Source organism: Drosophila miranda (genome assembly GCF_003369915.1).
Source record: "Drosophila miranda strain MSH22 chromosome Y unlocalized genomic scaffold, D.miranda_PacBio2.1 Contig_Y1_pilon, whole genome shotgun sequence".
In the NCBI taxonomy this organism is placed as follows: Eukaryota; Metazoa; Arthropoda; class Insecta; order Diptera; family Drosophilidae; genus Drosophila; species Drosophila miranda.
In genome coordinates, this window is record NW_022881603.1 from 38,558,269 (window position 1) to 38,573,855 (window position 15,587).

At 49.1% G+C, this 15,587-nt stretch overlaps 2 protein-coding genes across 4 annotated transcripts in view; one reads left to right on the forward strand and one right to left on the reverse strand.

The window, feature by feature from the left end:
* The window catches only part of LOC108160626, a 154,774-nt gene that overhangs the window by 21,039 nt on the left and 118,148 nt on the right, over window positions 1–15,587 (reverse strand). For both annotated transcript variants that reach the window (XM_017294745.2, XM_017294746.2), the window contains exon 2: window positions 6,076–6,239. In XM_017294745.2, coding sequence (XP_017150234.2) covers window positions 6,076–6,239 — 164 coding nt within the window. The remainder of the gene's footprint in view (window positions 1–6,075; window positions 6,240–15,587) is intronic.
* Window positions 1,792–4,634, forward strand: LOC117189721. 2 transcript variants are annotated; one of them, XR_004473518.1, is made up of 7 exons: window positions 1,792–1,933; window positions 2,003–2,543; window positions 3,141–3,275; window positions 3,494–3,713; window positions 3,773–3,834; window positions 3,892–4,333; window positions 4,395–4,634. XR_004473518.1 is itself a non-coding variant. In XM_033394807.1 (6 exons), the coding sequence occupies exons 1-6, from the start codon at window positions 1,921–1,923 to the stop codon at window positions 4,268–4,270; spliced, it is 1,350 nt and encodes a 449-aa protein (XP_033250698.1). In that variant the 5' UTR covers window positions 1,792–1,920; the 3' UTR covers window positions 4,271–4,417. The 2 variants fall into 2 exon arrangements, 1 of the variants encoding a protein (XP_033250698.1); XM_033394807.1 differs by having other exon boundaries at window positions 3,892–4,417.

Here is a 15,587-nt window from a genome sequence, read left to right on the forward strand (position 1 = left end):
AGAATTTCGCCCCACCCCTTTTCGCCCACACAAAGGACGAAAATCTGTTGCATCCACAATATTGCATATTCGAGAAAACTAAAAACGCAGAATCATAGATAATGACCATATCTATCAGATTGCTGAATCTGGATCAGATCAGATCATTTTTATAGCCAAAAGGAACAAATCAATTTGCACTGGCTACGCAGCGCCCGACGTGACGCTCAGACTGATTTTCTGTCTCTCTCGCACGCACTCTTTGTCGTGTCGTTTAATATAAGCGGCGTCTGCCGGAGGAGAGTTATACTTACTTAGTATCGGGTATAACCGTAGAGTTGCGGTGTCCGCAGCAACTCACAACGTTCCCCCTCGTTTGTTTTTCTGTCATCTAACAGCACTGGAAAATGAAAGAAGTTTCCGCTGTTTGTATGTCTGTGTGATGGTTTGGGCGAGCGTGTGGAAAACTTGGCGAAAATACATTAAAAACTTCGCTGACGCATTTTCTGCGTCTCTAGCCAAAATACGTTAGACCCAACCCCACTTGACAGAGCCAAAAAATAGTTGCACTTGCAGTTGCTGTTACAGTTGCAGTGTTTAGTTTGTTACAGCCCAGCCAGCCACTGGCTTTGTCCGAGCTTAGGAAATGGTGCGAAAATGAACGGAAAATCGACTCGATTCCCATGCGGTTCGCATGAAAAAGATTCCAATTGGCAAATTACTTCGCATCCACTTAATGAACTCGATACTCGTACAAATTAAATTTTTCCCTTCCGCCAGGGGCGACAGCGACAGTTGCCAGATGAAGACTTCAATGGCAACTTTTTTGGAGCAGTTTGTAAACAGAGTTGTAAACAGATTTTGACTCGTTTTTTCCTTTCAGGGCTTTGTGTTGTTTCGATGGGGCATGAAAGTTGTCTTCCGTATACTGGCATTAAAAAGGGTTCACTGCCTTTCCAGAAGGCCTAAAACTTTGTTTAATATACGCTTTTTCTTTGTTGTTTTTCTGCTGTTTTTGTTGTTGTTGGTATTACAAGTGTAAATTGCTCGTGCTCATGTTCGCTGATGTAGCGCCATGAAGCGTTTATGAAAATGTTGGCGGCACTCGGTGCGTAATAAATCAACAGTGAATGGACAATCCTGTGAAGTCAAGTTGAACAAGCGGATTCCGCGCGGCTTCCAGCAAGGGCATCTAAAAAAGGCGAAAAATGCAAACCAGCGAGGGCCCATCACGGAGCCGGGAGGCGGAGTGCCAGTTGATATGGTAATATCAGACTACCTCCCACACAGCCAAAAGGGTGGTGATCGGGTGTTGAAGGGGGGCCCCGGGCTAACGAACAAACGGCACGGGCATAAATTACACTCCGCCTTGGAGCGGAGTGGCGCATAATGGAAGCCAAGCGCCGGCAAAGTTATTGCCGTAACTGTTACACTTTCAATTTTGAGTTTATGGATGCAGCCCTGTCCTAGAGAACGGAGGATGGGACAGGACTCAGAACTGGGTGCCAGTGCGGGCAATGGGAAGGCATGTCTTCGGGGGCACTGACAGGCGCGGTTCCAGTCTGTCAATTACAAGTAATGTTTGCGACTTAGCCCGAGGACAAGTTTGTTTTTCAGCCAACGCATGCATAATTGCCTCCATTAGGGACCGTCCGAAAAAAGGATGCAGCTATATACTATATATATATATATATATATTGATTCTGGCGCGAATGGGGATCGATATGGAGTAAAATCCCCTCCAGTTGTAGATGACTTTCGGTAAGTATTTTCTGGAATCAGGAAGCATTCCGTGAGCTACACTTCAAAAGCTGAATTTATCTCATAGCAAAAGCATAGAAACGATAGCTAAAGCATTCTCAATTTTAAACAGACAATGTGTTAAAATTTTTGGTATAATTATTTTTGGATCAAACTACCCAAAGGATTTTCTAAAGAGTAATGGAGAAGATTGGTGAGTTTGAGCGTGGGGTACTGTCTGAGATGAGATACTATTTCAGGTATCTGTTCCCTCTCTCTGCAGTAGAGACCACCGTAACTGCTGGTGACCTCAAACAGGACACGACCCTAGAGCAGGAGCTCGAGGGTGCACTGTCCTCGAGCAGTGTTGATGATACGCCGCCGGTCATGATCATTGTGGGGAGCCGCATCAGTGCCAGGCAGGAGCTTATGGAACCAAGCGTTGCGGACAAGGATACAAAAATCGAGGGCGAAAATGCATTCGGAAAAGATTTTCAAAAGGATGTTGAGCTGCCACGGGAGCCGGTAACTGCCTGCTCCATGTCGCTGGGCTTCAAGCCACGTGTCCAGTTCCAGCGGGTGCCACATGAGAGCGTTGGCCGTCTCTTGGCCAGCACCGAGGCTGCCCTGGCAGCCGCCACTAGCTCGGCCTACGCCACACCCATGTCCACGATTGCGGAACCGTTTGCCACATTGCGTCACGTCGTCGACGAGGCCACACAGTGCAACAACCTCGGCAACGAAGTGTCTGCCTCCAGTGAGTCAATGTCCTCGCTGGGCTCGCTCGTCTGTCGTATTTGTCATAACGCCGATAATCCCGAACAGTGAGTAGCCCTTGGTTATAAAGGCCTATCTATTTATTTATCTATCAACGACGTGTGCTAGGACAGAGATAAAGGGGCTCACCCTGTAGGGCTCTGTCATTTGGGGGATATTTGTTGGGTGTTTTTTGTACGTATACTCCAAATGGGTTAACGGGGGAGTATCTGTCAAAACGATGTTTAACGAGTTAATGGTGTACCTTGTATACCCTGCTTCCGCTGTGCATATTCAGGGTAAATCCACTTCCATTTAATTACGTTTGAGCAGCCGCAAATTGTGCAAAAAATTAATTGCATGATATTTAATGCATTTAGCGAACGACCAACGAGCAAATGCGAATTTATTTTAATTATTAAAATTAACACTGCACGAAGCCCTTCCTCCCCTTGGCCCCCTTTTTCGCGATTCCTGCCTCTCTCTTTCTCTGTCTCTTTCTCTGGTTCGCAGTCTTTTAATCCCCTGATTTTTCATTGTTGGCGCTGTTTACACAACCCCACACCCACACCCACCCACACTCGTCCGCCCACTTCCTGTTCTTGCTTCTCTACGAGTAAACTGCCGCACACACTGCTGATGTTTTCATTCCGATTTGTTTGCAGACTGGTGTCGCCCTGTTTGTGCAAGGGCTCCCTGACATATGTCCATGTGCAATGCCTGGAGCGCTGGATTAGCACCTCGCACTGCACGTTATGTGAACTCTGCCAGTTCCAGTACAACACGGAGCAGACGCTGCGGTAAGTGGAAGGAGCAGCAGCAGCAGGAGATCAAAGACGCACTCGGCTCACAGCTCCAAAGCGTTTTAATCAGCTGAGCTGCCGCTGAGTAGGCTTTTCCTTTTCCCTCCTGCTAATTGCAAGCTCGGTCTTTGTCAGTGGTTTACTGGGACTCTGATTCCGATTCCGATTCTGATTCTGTTTTTGATTGTGATTGTGCATTGTCCCTCTTGATGTAGGTACTCCTGTCTGCAGTCGCTGCGAATTTGGAATTCGCGGGCCATGAGCGGCCGGGCCCTGCAGGAGGACTGCCAGATGTTCTCGCTGCTCACTTTGGTGGCCTTTGGGATCATCGGCACCCTGCTGGTAGGCATCCAGTACTATGCCATGAACAACCAGTCCTTGGCTATGAGCAAGCTCTGGACAAAGTCCTGGATGCTCTTCTTTCTGTTCATGACGGTGAGAGTGATTCTTGCAGGTACTAATCTTAGCCTCTAATCGACCCCTGCCTTCCGCAGGTTACCGTTTACTTTGCCAATATTTTTATGATCTTCAAGTCCCAAGTGACGCCTTGGTATCGGTAAGGAAATCCGTAACACCCAGAACGACTCCATAAATATCCTCCTCTTTCCTCCAGCTGGTGGCAGTCAGCCAGAGACATCAAGCTGATTCTGGAGAACCGGCGACCCTTTCCGAATCCGAGTCGCCTGCGACACCTGGCGATAGACGCCGGCTCGCTCTCCGCCTCCATGATCACTCATCACGATCAGCTAGAGCTGGCGCCGCCCACGGCAGTGACCCCTGTGCCAACAACCTCCAGCGAGGAGGGGATTGAGAGCAGTCCCGGCCGTCAGTGGGGCAAGCGTATGGAGAGCGCTATGCTGGCGGCCGCCATTGCAGCCACAGTGGAATCGATTGCCGACGCCAGTGCCCGGGAGAGCGAGAGCAAGGCCGAGCAGCAGCACAGCCAAGAGCATCATCATCCTGGGCAGCCATCGGAAGGCGCCGGCAACTAAAAGGGCAATGACAAGAGCCATGGAGATAGACGGACACTGAAAAGGAGCAAGTGGCAAGGCGGTGTATGCGTGTCATTTGTTTAATGTAGTTTCTATGATTTTAATGAACTTTCCCAACGAGCAGACTTCAATTAAGTCTGGAGCTGATGATGCTGCTGTTCTAGTTCCTCTTCCGGTTTCTGTTCGTGGCTGTAAGGTGCTTGGTACGTGGTGCGTGTCGGTGCCTGCACTTTGCCTTTGCCGGCTTCCTTCGAGCCGCACAACTTCCGCTTCCTGTCTCACCTCTTCCTCCACCAGCCCCCCAAAGCGAGGAAATTAAAGCTGATACCAGCACGAGGCATGAGGCAGTAGAGGCTGCCACAAAATGCCTGATGGCAGAGGCAGTCACGTGATTGATGGCTCATAAATTAGTCATTTTCCTTTAGCCGGGGTATGTGTGTGTATGTGTGTTCATGGGGGGAAACTCGTTAAGGCCAGGACCACGCCTACGCCTGTGACGGGGCAACACCCACAGGACGTTGCTCAGTTGTCGCCTGTCTTGTTTGGCAATTTTTCTCCCCCCTCGAGTGTAGCCTCCAAATCGCCCAGTAATTTAGTCAAAGCCTCTCTCCTTCCACCTCCGTATCTGCCTCTCTATACCTCTGCCGTCATCTAAAACCAGCACGAGTCCTGGTTGCTAATGCACACTGGTTCAAGGGCCGGATGGAGTCAAGGGAACCTCCGTTCGGTGTTTGAATTTTGAATGATTGGACGCACTGTCACCACTTTGGACCACTGTGAGCCGGCGGCTGGGACTAGATGGGATGGCCTGGCCAGGGGCTAAACAGGGGACGAGCCGGACGCCCACCTAACGTGCTGGCCATGTTGACATATTAGGCCCTGGCATCGTTACTGCTGAAGGGTTAACCACCCACAGCGCCCTTCAATCATTTGCCTGTGGACCCCAATGCTTAGGCAATCACGGTCCGAATGATTGAGTGCCTGCAAATCCCAAGCGGAATTTTCATTTAAGAGTATCTGGCTCAGTTTCCATATGCTCTTTTTTCTTTTTCTTTCCTTTATTATTGGCTCATGCGCTTGCCGTAGGTCTCCGCGTTTGTCTCTCTATTGAAATGATGAAAATTCTTTGAATTGTAAGTTAACTTTTTAAAATTTTACTTTGAATTATTATTAAACTACAATAATTGGATCTCCGTACTATTCATTGGAACAATAATAAAACAGTCCTTTCGTAGTAAGTCGAGGCAAGCATCCCGCGACACGATACTATTCCTGCACTCCGTCTATTTCCTTTTCACCTAAAGACCACTATATTAGCTATTTCCAAACCACATCGTCCGTTTTATCTCTCTATCTTTCTATGGAAAAGTTATTGGGAGAAAAAGAGATCGAGGCTTGGGATTCAGTAACTGGCAATTTTCAAAAATTTAAGATTTCCATCATTGTGAAATTCAGAATATCGGTGAATACACCAGGGAATTTGCCACTCTAAGGCCCCCGCAACATGCAAATATCGATTGCCTATTTCGTTTAAAGGGCTACAAAACACTCAAAGAAAATATTGAGAATTGCTTCTAGGAATCATATGTTCCCTCTGCTTAATTCTAAGTCAGGAAAAATGCGATTTGGTTTAACTTGATGTAAACATTGCATATATGTATAAATTTCCATCAAACTTGTTTTCAATCTTTTTAAAAATATAAAAAAAAAACAAAAAATGTTTAGAGAGAGCAGCGGGAATATCAAAATCTTAATTTTACCAATAGATTTTCGTTCTAGAATATTTTTTGTTGAAGTATACTTACGTCCTTATCACCCAGCCGCTCCACGCGGCAGTGTAGGAAGCCGGTTTGGCCGACGGTTACGGTCAAGTTGCGCGGCACGTCAAAGTCGAAGTAGGGCAGCAGATTCGAGGGCGAGATGGTCGTGGTGGTCGTGGGCGGCGTGGGGGTAAACGCAGCGCTGTAGCCTGGAAGAAGAGCAGATCGAGAGGTTGGGGGATGTAGCATACATTGCGGCATAAAAGCTTGTGCCAAATGGAAATTTATTTTCATTTTCATTCGCACATACATACGGGGAAACGTATTGTATTGTTGGTTTTAGCGGAGCATTCGAATGCCCAGACCCCAAAAGGCCTAGCCACACCTTTCGGTGGCATCCAAAGCCCTAACTGAAACTGAAAAGTAATAAAATAAAACAACAGCGAAGGGCTAATTATGACAGCAAAGAGGTTTTCCGGCTATCACGCCCTTTGGGCAAGTTTATGGCCGGATAAAAGTTGTCCATGCAGGGCCAAAAAGTTGTCTGCAGCAGTCAGTAAAAGCCAAGTTAGATAACGGCCAAGGAGCAGATGAAACGGGGCGGAATAAGTTTATCAATACAATACAAAGGGGCAGACGGGGCTCAGGGCTGAGAGTAGGGTATAACTTTGCTCACATCAAAGCTACGAACAAAGCTACGTAGATCGCATGCAGCCAACTGGAATAGGAGTAATTGAACGAGGCGATACGAGACGAGACGAGTTTCGCGTTCCTGCTGCCCTCAGTTTATCGAACTCCAAGCTAAGCTCCGACTGGCAGTAAGGAATCAAACGGTCCCCCGCCAGCCATCGCCTGCCGAAGGAGAAAAACTGCTGTTGCACATTTCCGTTTCCGCACGCGCCAAAAAATAAGTGAAAACTTTTCACGGGACACACGCACAACGAAAACATACACAAACTTTTTCCACATGTGTAGAAACGTGAAAACATGAATAGACGCCACCACAGCAGGCGATTTACTTTTCTTTTTATACCCGATACTCAAAATGAGTATTGGGGTATATTAGATTTGTGGTAAAAGTGGATGTGTGTAACGTCCAGAAGGAATCGTTTCCGACCCCATAAAGTATATATAATCTTGATCAGCATCAATAGCCGAGTAGATTGAGCCATGTCTGTCTGTCCGTCTGTCCGTCCGTCCGTCTGTCCGTCTGTCCGTCCCTATTAGCGCCTAGTGCTCAAAGACTATACGAGCTAGAGCAACGATGTTTTGGATCCAGACTTCTGTGATATGTCACTGCTACAAAAATATTTCAAAACTTTGCCATGCCCACTTCCGCCCCCACAAAAAGCGAAAATCTGTGGCATCCACAATTTCGACGATACGAGAAAACCAAAAACGCAGAATCGTAGAAGATGACTATATCTTCTACAGTGCAAAATCTGAACCAGATCGTTAAATGATTATAGCCAGAATCAAGAAAACAATTTCATTCTTTCTCGCTCTGTCTCTCTCTAACACACAGGTTTCATGGTCGGTTTTGCCAATTGCAAAATATGAGTTCAAGGATCTCAGAACCTATAAGAGCCAGAGCAACCAAATTTGGTATCAACACTCCTGTGATATCGGACCTTGACCATTTTGTGTCAAAATTTCGCCACACCCCCTTCCACTCCCGCAAAGGACGAAAATCTGAGGCATCCACAAATCTCAGAGACTATTCAGGCCAGAGTAACCAAATTTGGTACACACACTCCTTTAAGATGTCACTATAAAACGTTTGTCTCAGAATTTCGCCCCACCCCCTTCCGCCCCCACAAAGAACGAAAATCTGTTGCTCCCACAATATTGCAGATTCGAGAAAACTAAAAACGCAGAATCATAGATAATGACCATATCTATCAGATTGCTGAACCTGGATCAGATCAGATCATTTTTATAGCCAAAAGGAACAAATCAATTTGCAGTGGCTACGCAGCGCCCGACGTCACGCTCAGACTGATTTTCTGTCTCTCTCGCACGCACTCTTTGTCGTGTCGTTTAATATTAGCGGCGTCTGCCGGAGGAGAGCCATACTGACTTAGTATCGGGTATAACTGTAGAGTTGCGGTGTCCGCAGCAACTCACAGCGTTCCCCCTCGTTTATACAGCATTTGCGATTTAATTATTAACTGCTGGCTACCGTTAACACCTTATTTCGTATTTCGAAAAATAATCATAGGATTACCTCAGTATTGCCATATCATTATTTCAACAGGTGCGTGCAGGTCGCAATAATTTCGTCATTACAGGGGAACCGTTGATACTCTAGTCCCTACCGCCCATCCGGACTACACAGCCCTCAACACCACCCCTGGACAGATACCTCCAACAGGGTATCACAGGCGACCGAAAATTAGCTTAACAATGTTTCACGTATGCGTGCGTGGCACATAAGCGTCGTGAAATTGCGTGGGAAACTCACTGAGCGGGAGCCAGGGTGGCGTGAAACAGAACTTAATTTATTGTTATCAGCGGGCATGCAATTTATGCCAAAAACGGCAAAGATTTCGATCCAAAAATGTATCCCCAAACTCGCTGACTCCCGCTCGGGCTGGTCCTGTTTTGTGTGCTGTGTGTGCGGGGGAAGCTTGTGCTAATTTTAAGTTTATGCATGGAAAATTTGCTTATGCTGTGAAAACTAACGATGCGGCTGGCGGAGAATGCCTTCCACAGCAGCCTGACGATGCCTCCAATTTGCTGTTTGCCTGTTTGCTTGTTTGCCCTGGGCCCACTGTGACATTTGATAGCGACAGAGCACTAGAACGGCAGAACAGCAAAACGGCAGCTGGATGTCGTCAGATGCTGGGCTGGGCTCTGGGCGGCCGCTTAATCAAAAGTGTTCAACACGCCCGCGAACGCGAACCGACATGATGCATGGGCAAACGCCGACTCGCCTCGCCGCAGCCTCGTCGGCGGTCGAAGGACCAAAAATATTTGTCGACTTTTCAACCCGAAAATTAGCTAATGTGGTAGAAAATGTTGCGGTTCTGGGGAGGCGGGAATATGAATATTTATGGAGGTAATCCACGTCGAATGGCCTCAACTCAAATATCCTCAAAAACGAATGACTGACTGTTGCCGATGGGCATATTAATTGAGCGTGAAATGAAGTCTAAGGTGAATATTTGTTCGCTGGTTAATCTCTATTGAGTCTCCACTCAAAGCATATTTACTGAAGCCAAGTGGAATGTCGAAACCCCTTTGGATTGTTCATGATCCCTTGCACTTAAGGTTAAGTTGCACTGACATCCCACTGAGGTATTGAGTGGCAGAGTGGCAGACGACGGTGCATTCAGCAGGGGCTTCCTTCATCCTGCTTGACTTGGCACAAAACTGTCTAGACGACAGTGGAGGGGGGGGCTGCAGAGAGAGAGAGAGTGATTGAGCCAGAGCCAGCTTGAGCTTCCTTAAATATATGCTGAACTATCGATTTTGCTCGAAAGTGTTTCCGTTTTGGCGTTAAGCGGGTCGTTTAGTGGCAACCAGCTATAAATATTTGTATAGCGAATTGCTCTCGCAACGCTGCGTGCTCTTCATGCAAGGGAAAATTCAATCAAAATCAAAATTCGACATGAAATTAGCACGTGACTATATCGCCATAATATCGCCATATATCTCCCATAATAAGCAGCCTTAAACAATCAACTCTTGAATGAAACCAAGCCGTGAGATCGGTGTTTTCAATAGTTTTTGCCATCCATTCCCACATCTGTGCAATCAGCAAAGTTCTATTTGAATATTCTGAAAGTAGTCAGAAACGGAGCCAAATGGGAAAAAGCTGATTTGGCTTACACTTGTGTCCTGTTTTTTTGGGGGGTTTTTTATGTCAGTTGAGTCAGCCACAAAGCAAACTTCCCTACTCTATGGTCCGGGTTGGGGAAAACGTTCCTTTTCGAGCGTCGCCATTTTTATGGGCAACGATGTCTGCCTTGCGCTGCCCTGCCCTGCTCCATCACTCAGTTGGCATTATTAGTGGAACATTTGGAATTTATGATTATTTTTTTCTGTTGGAGCCTGGCTGTAATGTGCCCTCCATGAATGCTTAAATACAAATACGCATACAAATCGGGCGAAACTATTAAAACTAGGCTGCCATGACTCACAATGAGGCGACAACTTGGGCAATCAAATGCCTTAAGCTGCGAATCTTGACATCCCAGAAACTGTCGCTAGACAACGCCTCAGCGATGTCGCATTGCCATGAGCATAAAAACCCATGAAAATGTTGCAAAGATGAACTCCCTCATCTCAAAACCGCCCCCCGCTTACATTTGTATGCGCCTCACATGTCACGCAGTTGGAAAAATCCCGAATAAAAATCGAAAAAAAAAAAAAATAAACAAAAATCGGAAATGAAATCAGATAAACGCCTGCTGAATGCTGCTACAAGTGACGGATGCGTCTCGTAAACGGTTCGACGAGATCGTTTCACAGATGGAAAATAAAACTCAGAAATTATCTGAAATCGGTTTAAGGTCCCGCTCACGCTCGTGCACAATCAGAGGTGAGAGAAAGGGCTGCCACCCGCAGAGGTGATATCAGTAAGGAGATGCGGTGCTCGTATATCTATAGCTCCTTGAGCGTACCACATTTTTTTTTTTTTTTTTTCCGTATTAACTCTTAATTTTATTAAATTTTATAAGCCTGGGACTTAACTAAAGCTAGACAGGGAGCTGTATTGAGTTGGAGAGACCGGCAGGAAGTTCCGGGTCTCTGCGGGACGGCCGCAAAGCATTGCTTCGCAGGGACCATGGTTCCTCCTAGCCACTCTCGTTCCTACGGCGCTCGCACCTACGCAGCTCCTTCATGGCGCCGGCTGCAAAGTTGCTCCAGGCCGACCATACCATGGGGTCTTCCACAATCTTCTCGATCAGGTTGTTCGGCGTGAGCTGCCCGCCGGCGGCTCGCCACAACTCCTCCCTAATAAGTGAGAAGCGCCCGCATTGAAAAATGATGTGCTCAGCGTCTTCAGTGGCGTCGCCGCACCACGAGCAGTTCGGCGAGTTCTCGTGGCCGAACCTCCAAAGGTAATGGCTGAAGCAGCCGTGTCCGCTCAGAAGCTGTGTGGAATGGAAATTGACCACACCGTGTCGCCTGCCGATCCAATATCGGACATCCGGAATCAGGCGGTGTGTCCACCGTCCTTTATCAGAGCCGTCCCAGCGGCTTTGCCATGCTCTGAGGCTTCCTTCACGGGCCTGCTTGCGCGCGTCTCTCCTTGCCGCGCCGGCCCGGATGGCCTCGGCCACGGCCCTCTCCTCAAGCACCAGAAGGTCAATTGGAAGGACACCCGCCAGGACTAGGGCAGCGTCGTCGGATATGGTCCGAAAGCCGCAGCAGATCCGGAGCGCGCAGAGGCGATGAGTGGCTTTTACGCCCCTAGCGTAGCTGGCAACTTTAATTCCATCCGCCCATACGTCTGCTGCATAGGTCATGGCTGAGCGGACTACACTGGTCAGCAGAATCCTCCTCTCCTGCTTCGGGCCACGGGTGTTCAGCAGTATTCGGAACAGCGCCCGACTCGTGTTTGCCGCTTTCTCCTGGACGTAGCTTAGGTGTTCACGGAAACTGAGCCTGGTGTCGATCATCACGCCCAGATACCGAATGGCTCGTTTCGACGATAGTCTCTGGTCGCCAACCCTGATGTGAGCGGTCTCCACAGTCGAACGGGTGCTCACCAATACTGCCTCGGTTTTATGAGCGGCTATCTCTAGTCCCGCAGAGCGGGACCAGCTAGCTAGCTAGCCAGCTAGTGCCACTCCTTCTGCGAGCCCGTTGATATCGCCTTCTAGCTGACAGGCAAGTGCGTCTGGCCTCCTGGATCTCGTCATTCCACCAATAGGTCGGCGATTGCTTACCCTTGAATGGCCTCTTGCGACTCATACTGACATCGCATGCGAGCAGTAGGGACTCCAGAAGCTGGTTGACCATCTGTTGAGCTGAGCCTCCGACCTCCATATTCCTCAGCGCCTCCAAGAACCTTGGAATCCGCATTGATTCGGGATTGTAGGCTGCTCTCCGGTTTGTCTGCGTTGCCCTGGTCAGTCTGCAACCACCTTCTCCGCCTATCGAGAACACCACTGCCTCGTGGTCGCTGGCCGTATAGTGGTTCCCCAGGCGCCAGGTGGACAGAGGGGAAAGGCTGCTAGAGGCGAATGTAAGGTCGATGACTGACCCAGAGCCACCCCTGTTGAAGGTATTCGCGGTCCCCTGATTCAGCAATGCTACGTCCAACGCAGCGAAGGCCTCAAGCAGTACGTGTCCCTTGTATATGGCGTCCGAGCTGCTGCTTCTGGAGATGTCACTGCCCCACTCCTGGGCCCAAGCATTGAAGTCGCCAGCAATCACATTTGGTTTGTGGTGCCTGGCGTCGTCGGCCAATTCGTCCATCGCCGCAGCGAAGCTATGACGGCTCAAGCTTGGGGGGAGATAGCAGCTGTAAATCCATAAGTTCCCCAGTTTTGCCCTGACGAAATGTCGGAACTCAGCGCACACTGAGGGCCGCAGAGGAGGCTTACCACAAGCCCATATTGCTGCTTTTCCTGAGGAGCTTTGGACCCAGAATCCATCCTCGGGGGAAATGTATGGTTCGCTAATTATTGCAACGTCCGATCTCATTTCACGCACCGACTGAGAGAGCAGATCTGTGGCAGCCTCGCAATGGTTTAGGTTTATTTGGTAAAACCTAACCATGTCCAGCGTTTTGACTTGCCTTCTCTTTGGGTGCCATGGGGCACCTGTGGCTACCAGCTACGTGTGAGTGGGGCTTGCCCTTTCCGACACAGAGGAAGCATTTTGCCTCATTGTGGCAGTCGCTTATCTTGTGCTCCTCAGACCCACAGCGGAAGCACCACCCGCTTCTGTCTACAGAGCTTTTGCAATTAAGTGCAACGTGGCCGATCTCAAGGCACCTGAAGCACTTTAACGGCAGATTTCGCTCCCGTATGCGGCAGACGGACCATGCCACTTTAACCTTACCAACGGATAGCGCCTTCGTCGCAAGGGTCGCCGGCAGGCAAATAATAGCCCGCTGGGTACCACCAAAGCCTGGGCGCAAACTCTTAATGGCGTCCACATCGAGTGTAATCCCCATTTGCTCGCTGAAGGCCTTCCTCACGTCCTCCGAGGTAGCCATCTCATCCAAGTCGAGCATCTCTAGCCTCGTCTGCTGGGTGAGTGCTCGCGCCTCCGCCTTGCCTCCTAGGACAGTGCCTATGTCCTCGCGAAGCAGCTGCGCGGTCTCCTTCGAGGCGTCTTTGAGCTCCAATAGAAGAGCACCTTTGGCTGTTCGCTTCACTCTGCTCACACTCTCGCCGACCTTCTTCATCTTCTCGCTCTGGTTGCGGGTGACGAGGTTAAGGATCTCCGCGTAAGTCATTTCCCCTTTTGGCTCGATGATAATAACATCCGGACGGGGCCTTGGCTTCCGGGCGTGCGCTCTGCTCTTCACCTTTTCCCATTCACCTTCGGTAGGTGCAGCTGATTCGGTCTTCCTTGCCGGTTGTTCGCGGGACTGCAACGTGGGATGGCCACTCATGTTGTTTCTCCTCTTCGGCGAGCTCCTCGTCGGCTTGTCCAGCTTCCTTTTCGGCGCATCGCGTTGAGGGGAGCACTGCGTCTCCTGATCACGCCGCTCCACCCTCTCCTTCCTCTGAAACTTTGCGTCGAAGCTGTGAAGCGCGGACTTTTGCATCCTCACCACGTTCTGCGCCAACTCTTTCATCTCCTTGTTGAGATAACGGGCGTCCCTCAGCATCTTCGCCAATTCCGTCGACTTTTCTACCAGCGAAGCCAGGATCGACCGCAGATCTCCGTCGGCCTTTGGTCCTGTACCGCTTTTGTCTGTGGAAGCACTGCTGAAGTCAAAGGGATTGACAGGGACTTCTGCTGGTGCAGACACAGTCAGTGCTGGCAGCACTCTAAGGGGCGCCTTAAGTGGAGTTCCGGTACCAAGGCTTAGCTGGGCCGGCTTCTCAACTGCCTGCTCCCTGGGCCAAATGCCTCGGGGCGTCTGCCACTGTGGTGGGGAACGCTGCAGGCTAGTTCTCCTCTCAAAGACCCGCTTTTCCTCCTCCTCCATTCTTCCTGTTTGTAACTGCCAAATACGATTTTGAAATTAGAAATTTAAAATTTAAAATTTGAAATTTGGGGCCCGCGCGATTTTCCGCTTGGCGCTCAACTTTCAAACTGGTTGGCCCTATCTGGCAACCCTATGACTCTCCTACGCTGTCCGGCAACTCCGTGCTGTAAGCACCTCTGCTCGATCAGCTGATCCGTGAATATAAATCGAGGCAAGTGAAGCGGTTTGAGTGAGAGTTGTTTTTATTTTCCTACCACCAACACGATGGATAGAGAAATGCGCCAAAACCAACGATCACCCCCCCTGGCCTATCTGCACGTCTGCGTTTGCCCCTGCAACCAACTGGGAAGTCTCCGCCGCCAGCCACCATGCGCAGTGAGTACGGGACGCTGAAAGCCTGACTTGAGCCGTCTTCTGTTTTGATTCCAGGCGTGATACGGATTTTGTTTGTAGAAAAACTCGGAGCTCGCTTGCAAACACGACCGCACTTGGAAACTCAAACTCAATCCTCCACATGCTGGAGGTTCGAGTGTGTTGACACTGCCACCAGCACAGGCCACAAGCACACACGCACACACAATCATTGTCTAGTGCACAGCTGCTGACGTTGGCAAGTTCCCACATCGGGGCGTCAATTCAGCTGAACTCAGCAGAAGCCTCAGCAGCACCAGAAGGTCCTCTGTGCGGGCCCCACAAAGTGTGCTTTACTTAAATACAGACATTAATCGGAAAACAGAATCTTCTTTTCTAGCTGTTGGCATCCCACACGTTGGGCGTGCTTCATCATCGAAATCGATTGGACCTCGCTCTCGTCCTCCCGACGAATCTGCTGCAATTGTGAAAACAATTCCAGCTGCTTTATTTTTTGTAAATGCAATCCTATATTGGTTAACCCACAAATAAAAGTCTTTTTCTGTCTCTACCGCTCGCTTTTTCTTTTCGAAAAATTTATTACACTTAATGTCGCAGATGAAACTGTAAAGCACCGAATACACGGCGCGTATGTGTAATGTTCGAGCAATTATCATTGGCATATTGCAGGCCATTCGCCAGCATTTGGCCTGTGGCCATATTTCACTTCCCCCATCTCTCTCTCTCGCTCTCTCTCTCCCTTTCTCACTCTCGCTCTCTCTCCCTTTCTCTCCCGCTCTTTATACAGGAGCTGTAACAGCAGAGCGAAGCAAGAGTCCTGCGCTGGCAATTTTCTATTAAGTTTGCCTCCGTTCTGTCGATGTGAGCCCTCTCAGACTTTGTTCGCACTTAGGCGTGACAATTAATTTATGGCCTAGACGTCCTGCCAACCCATAAATTATGGCCGCGAATGCCAATGAGAATGCGGGAATGCGAATGGAGAACAAGGCGTATGAGTAACGAGAGTTGCTAGAGATACTATGCATATGCGAGACAGAAACAGTCAGAGCGGAAAACGACACTT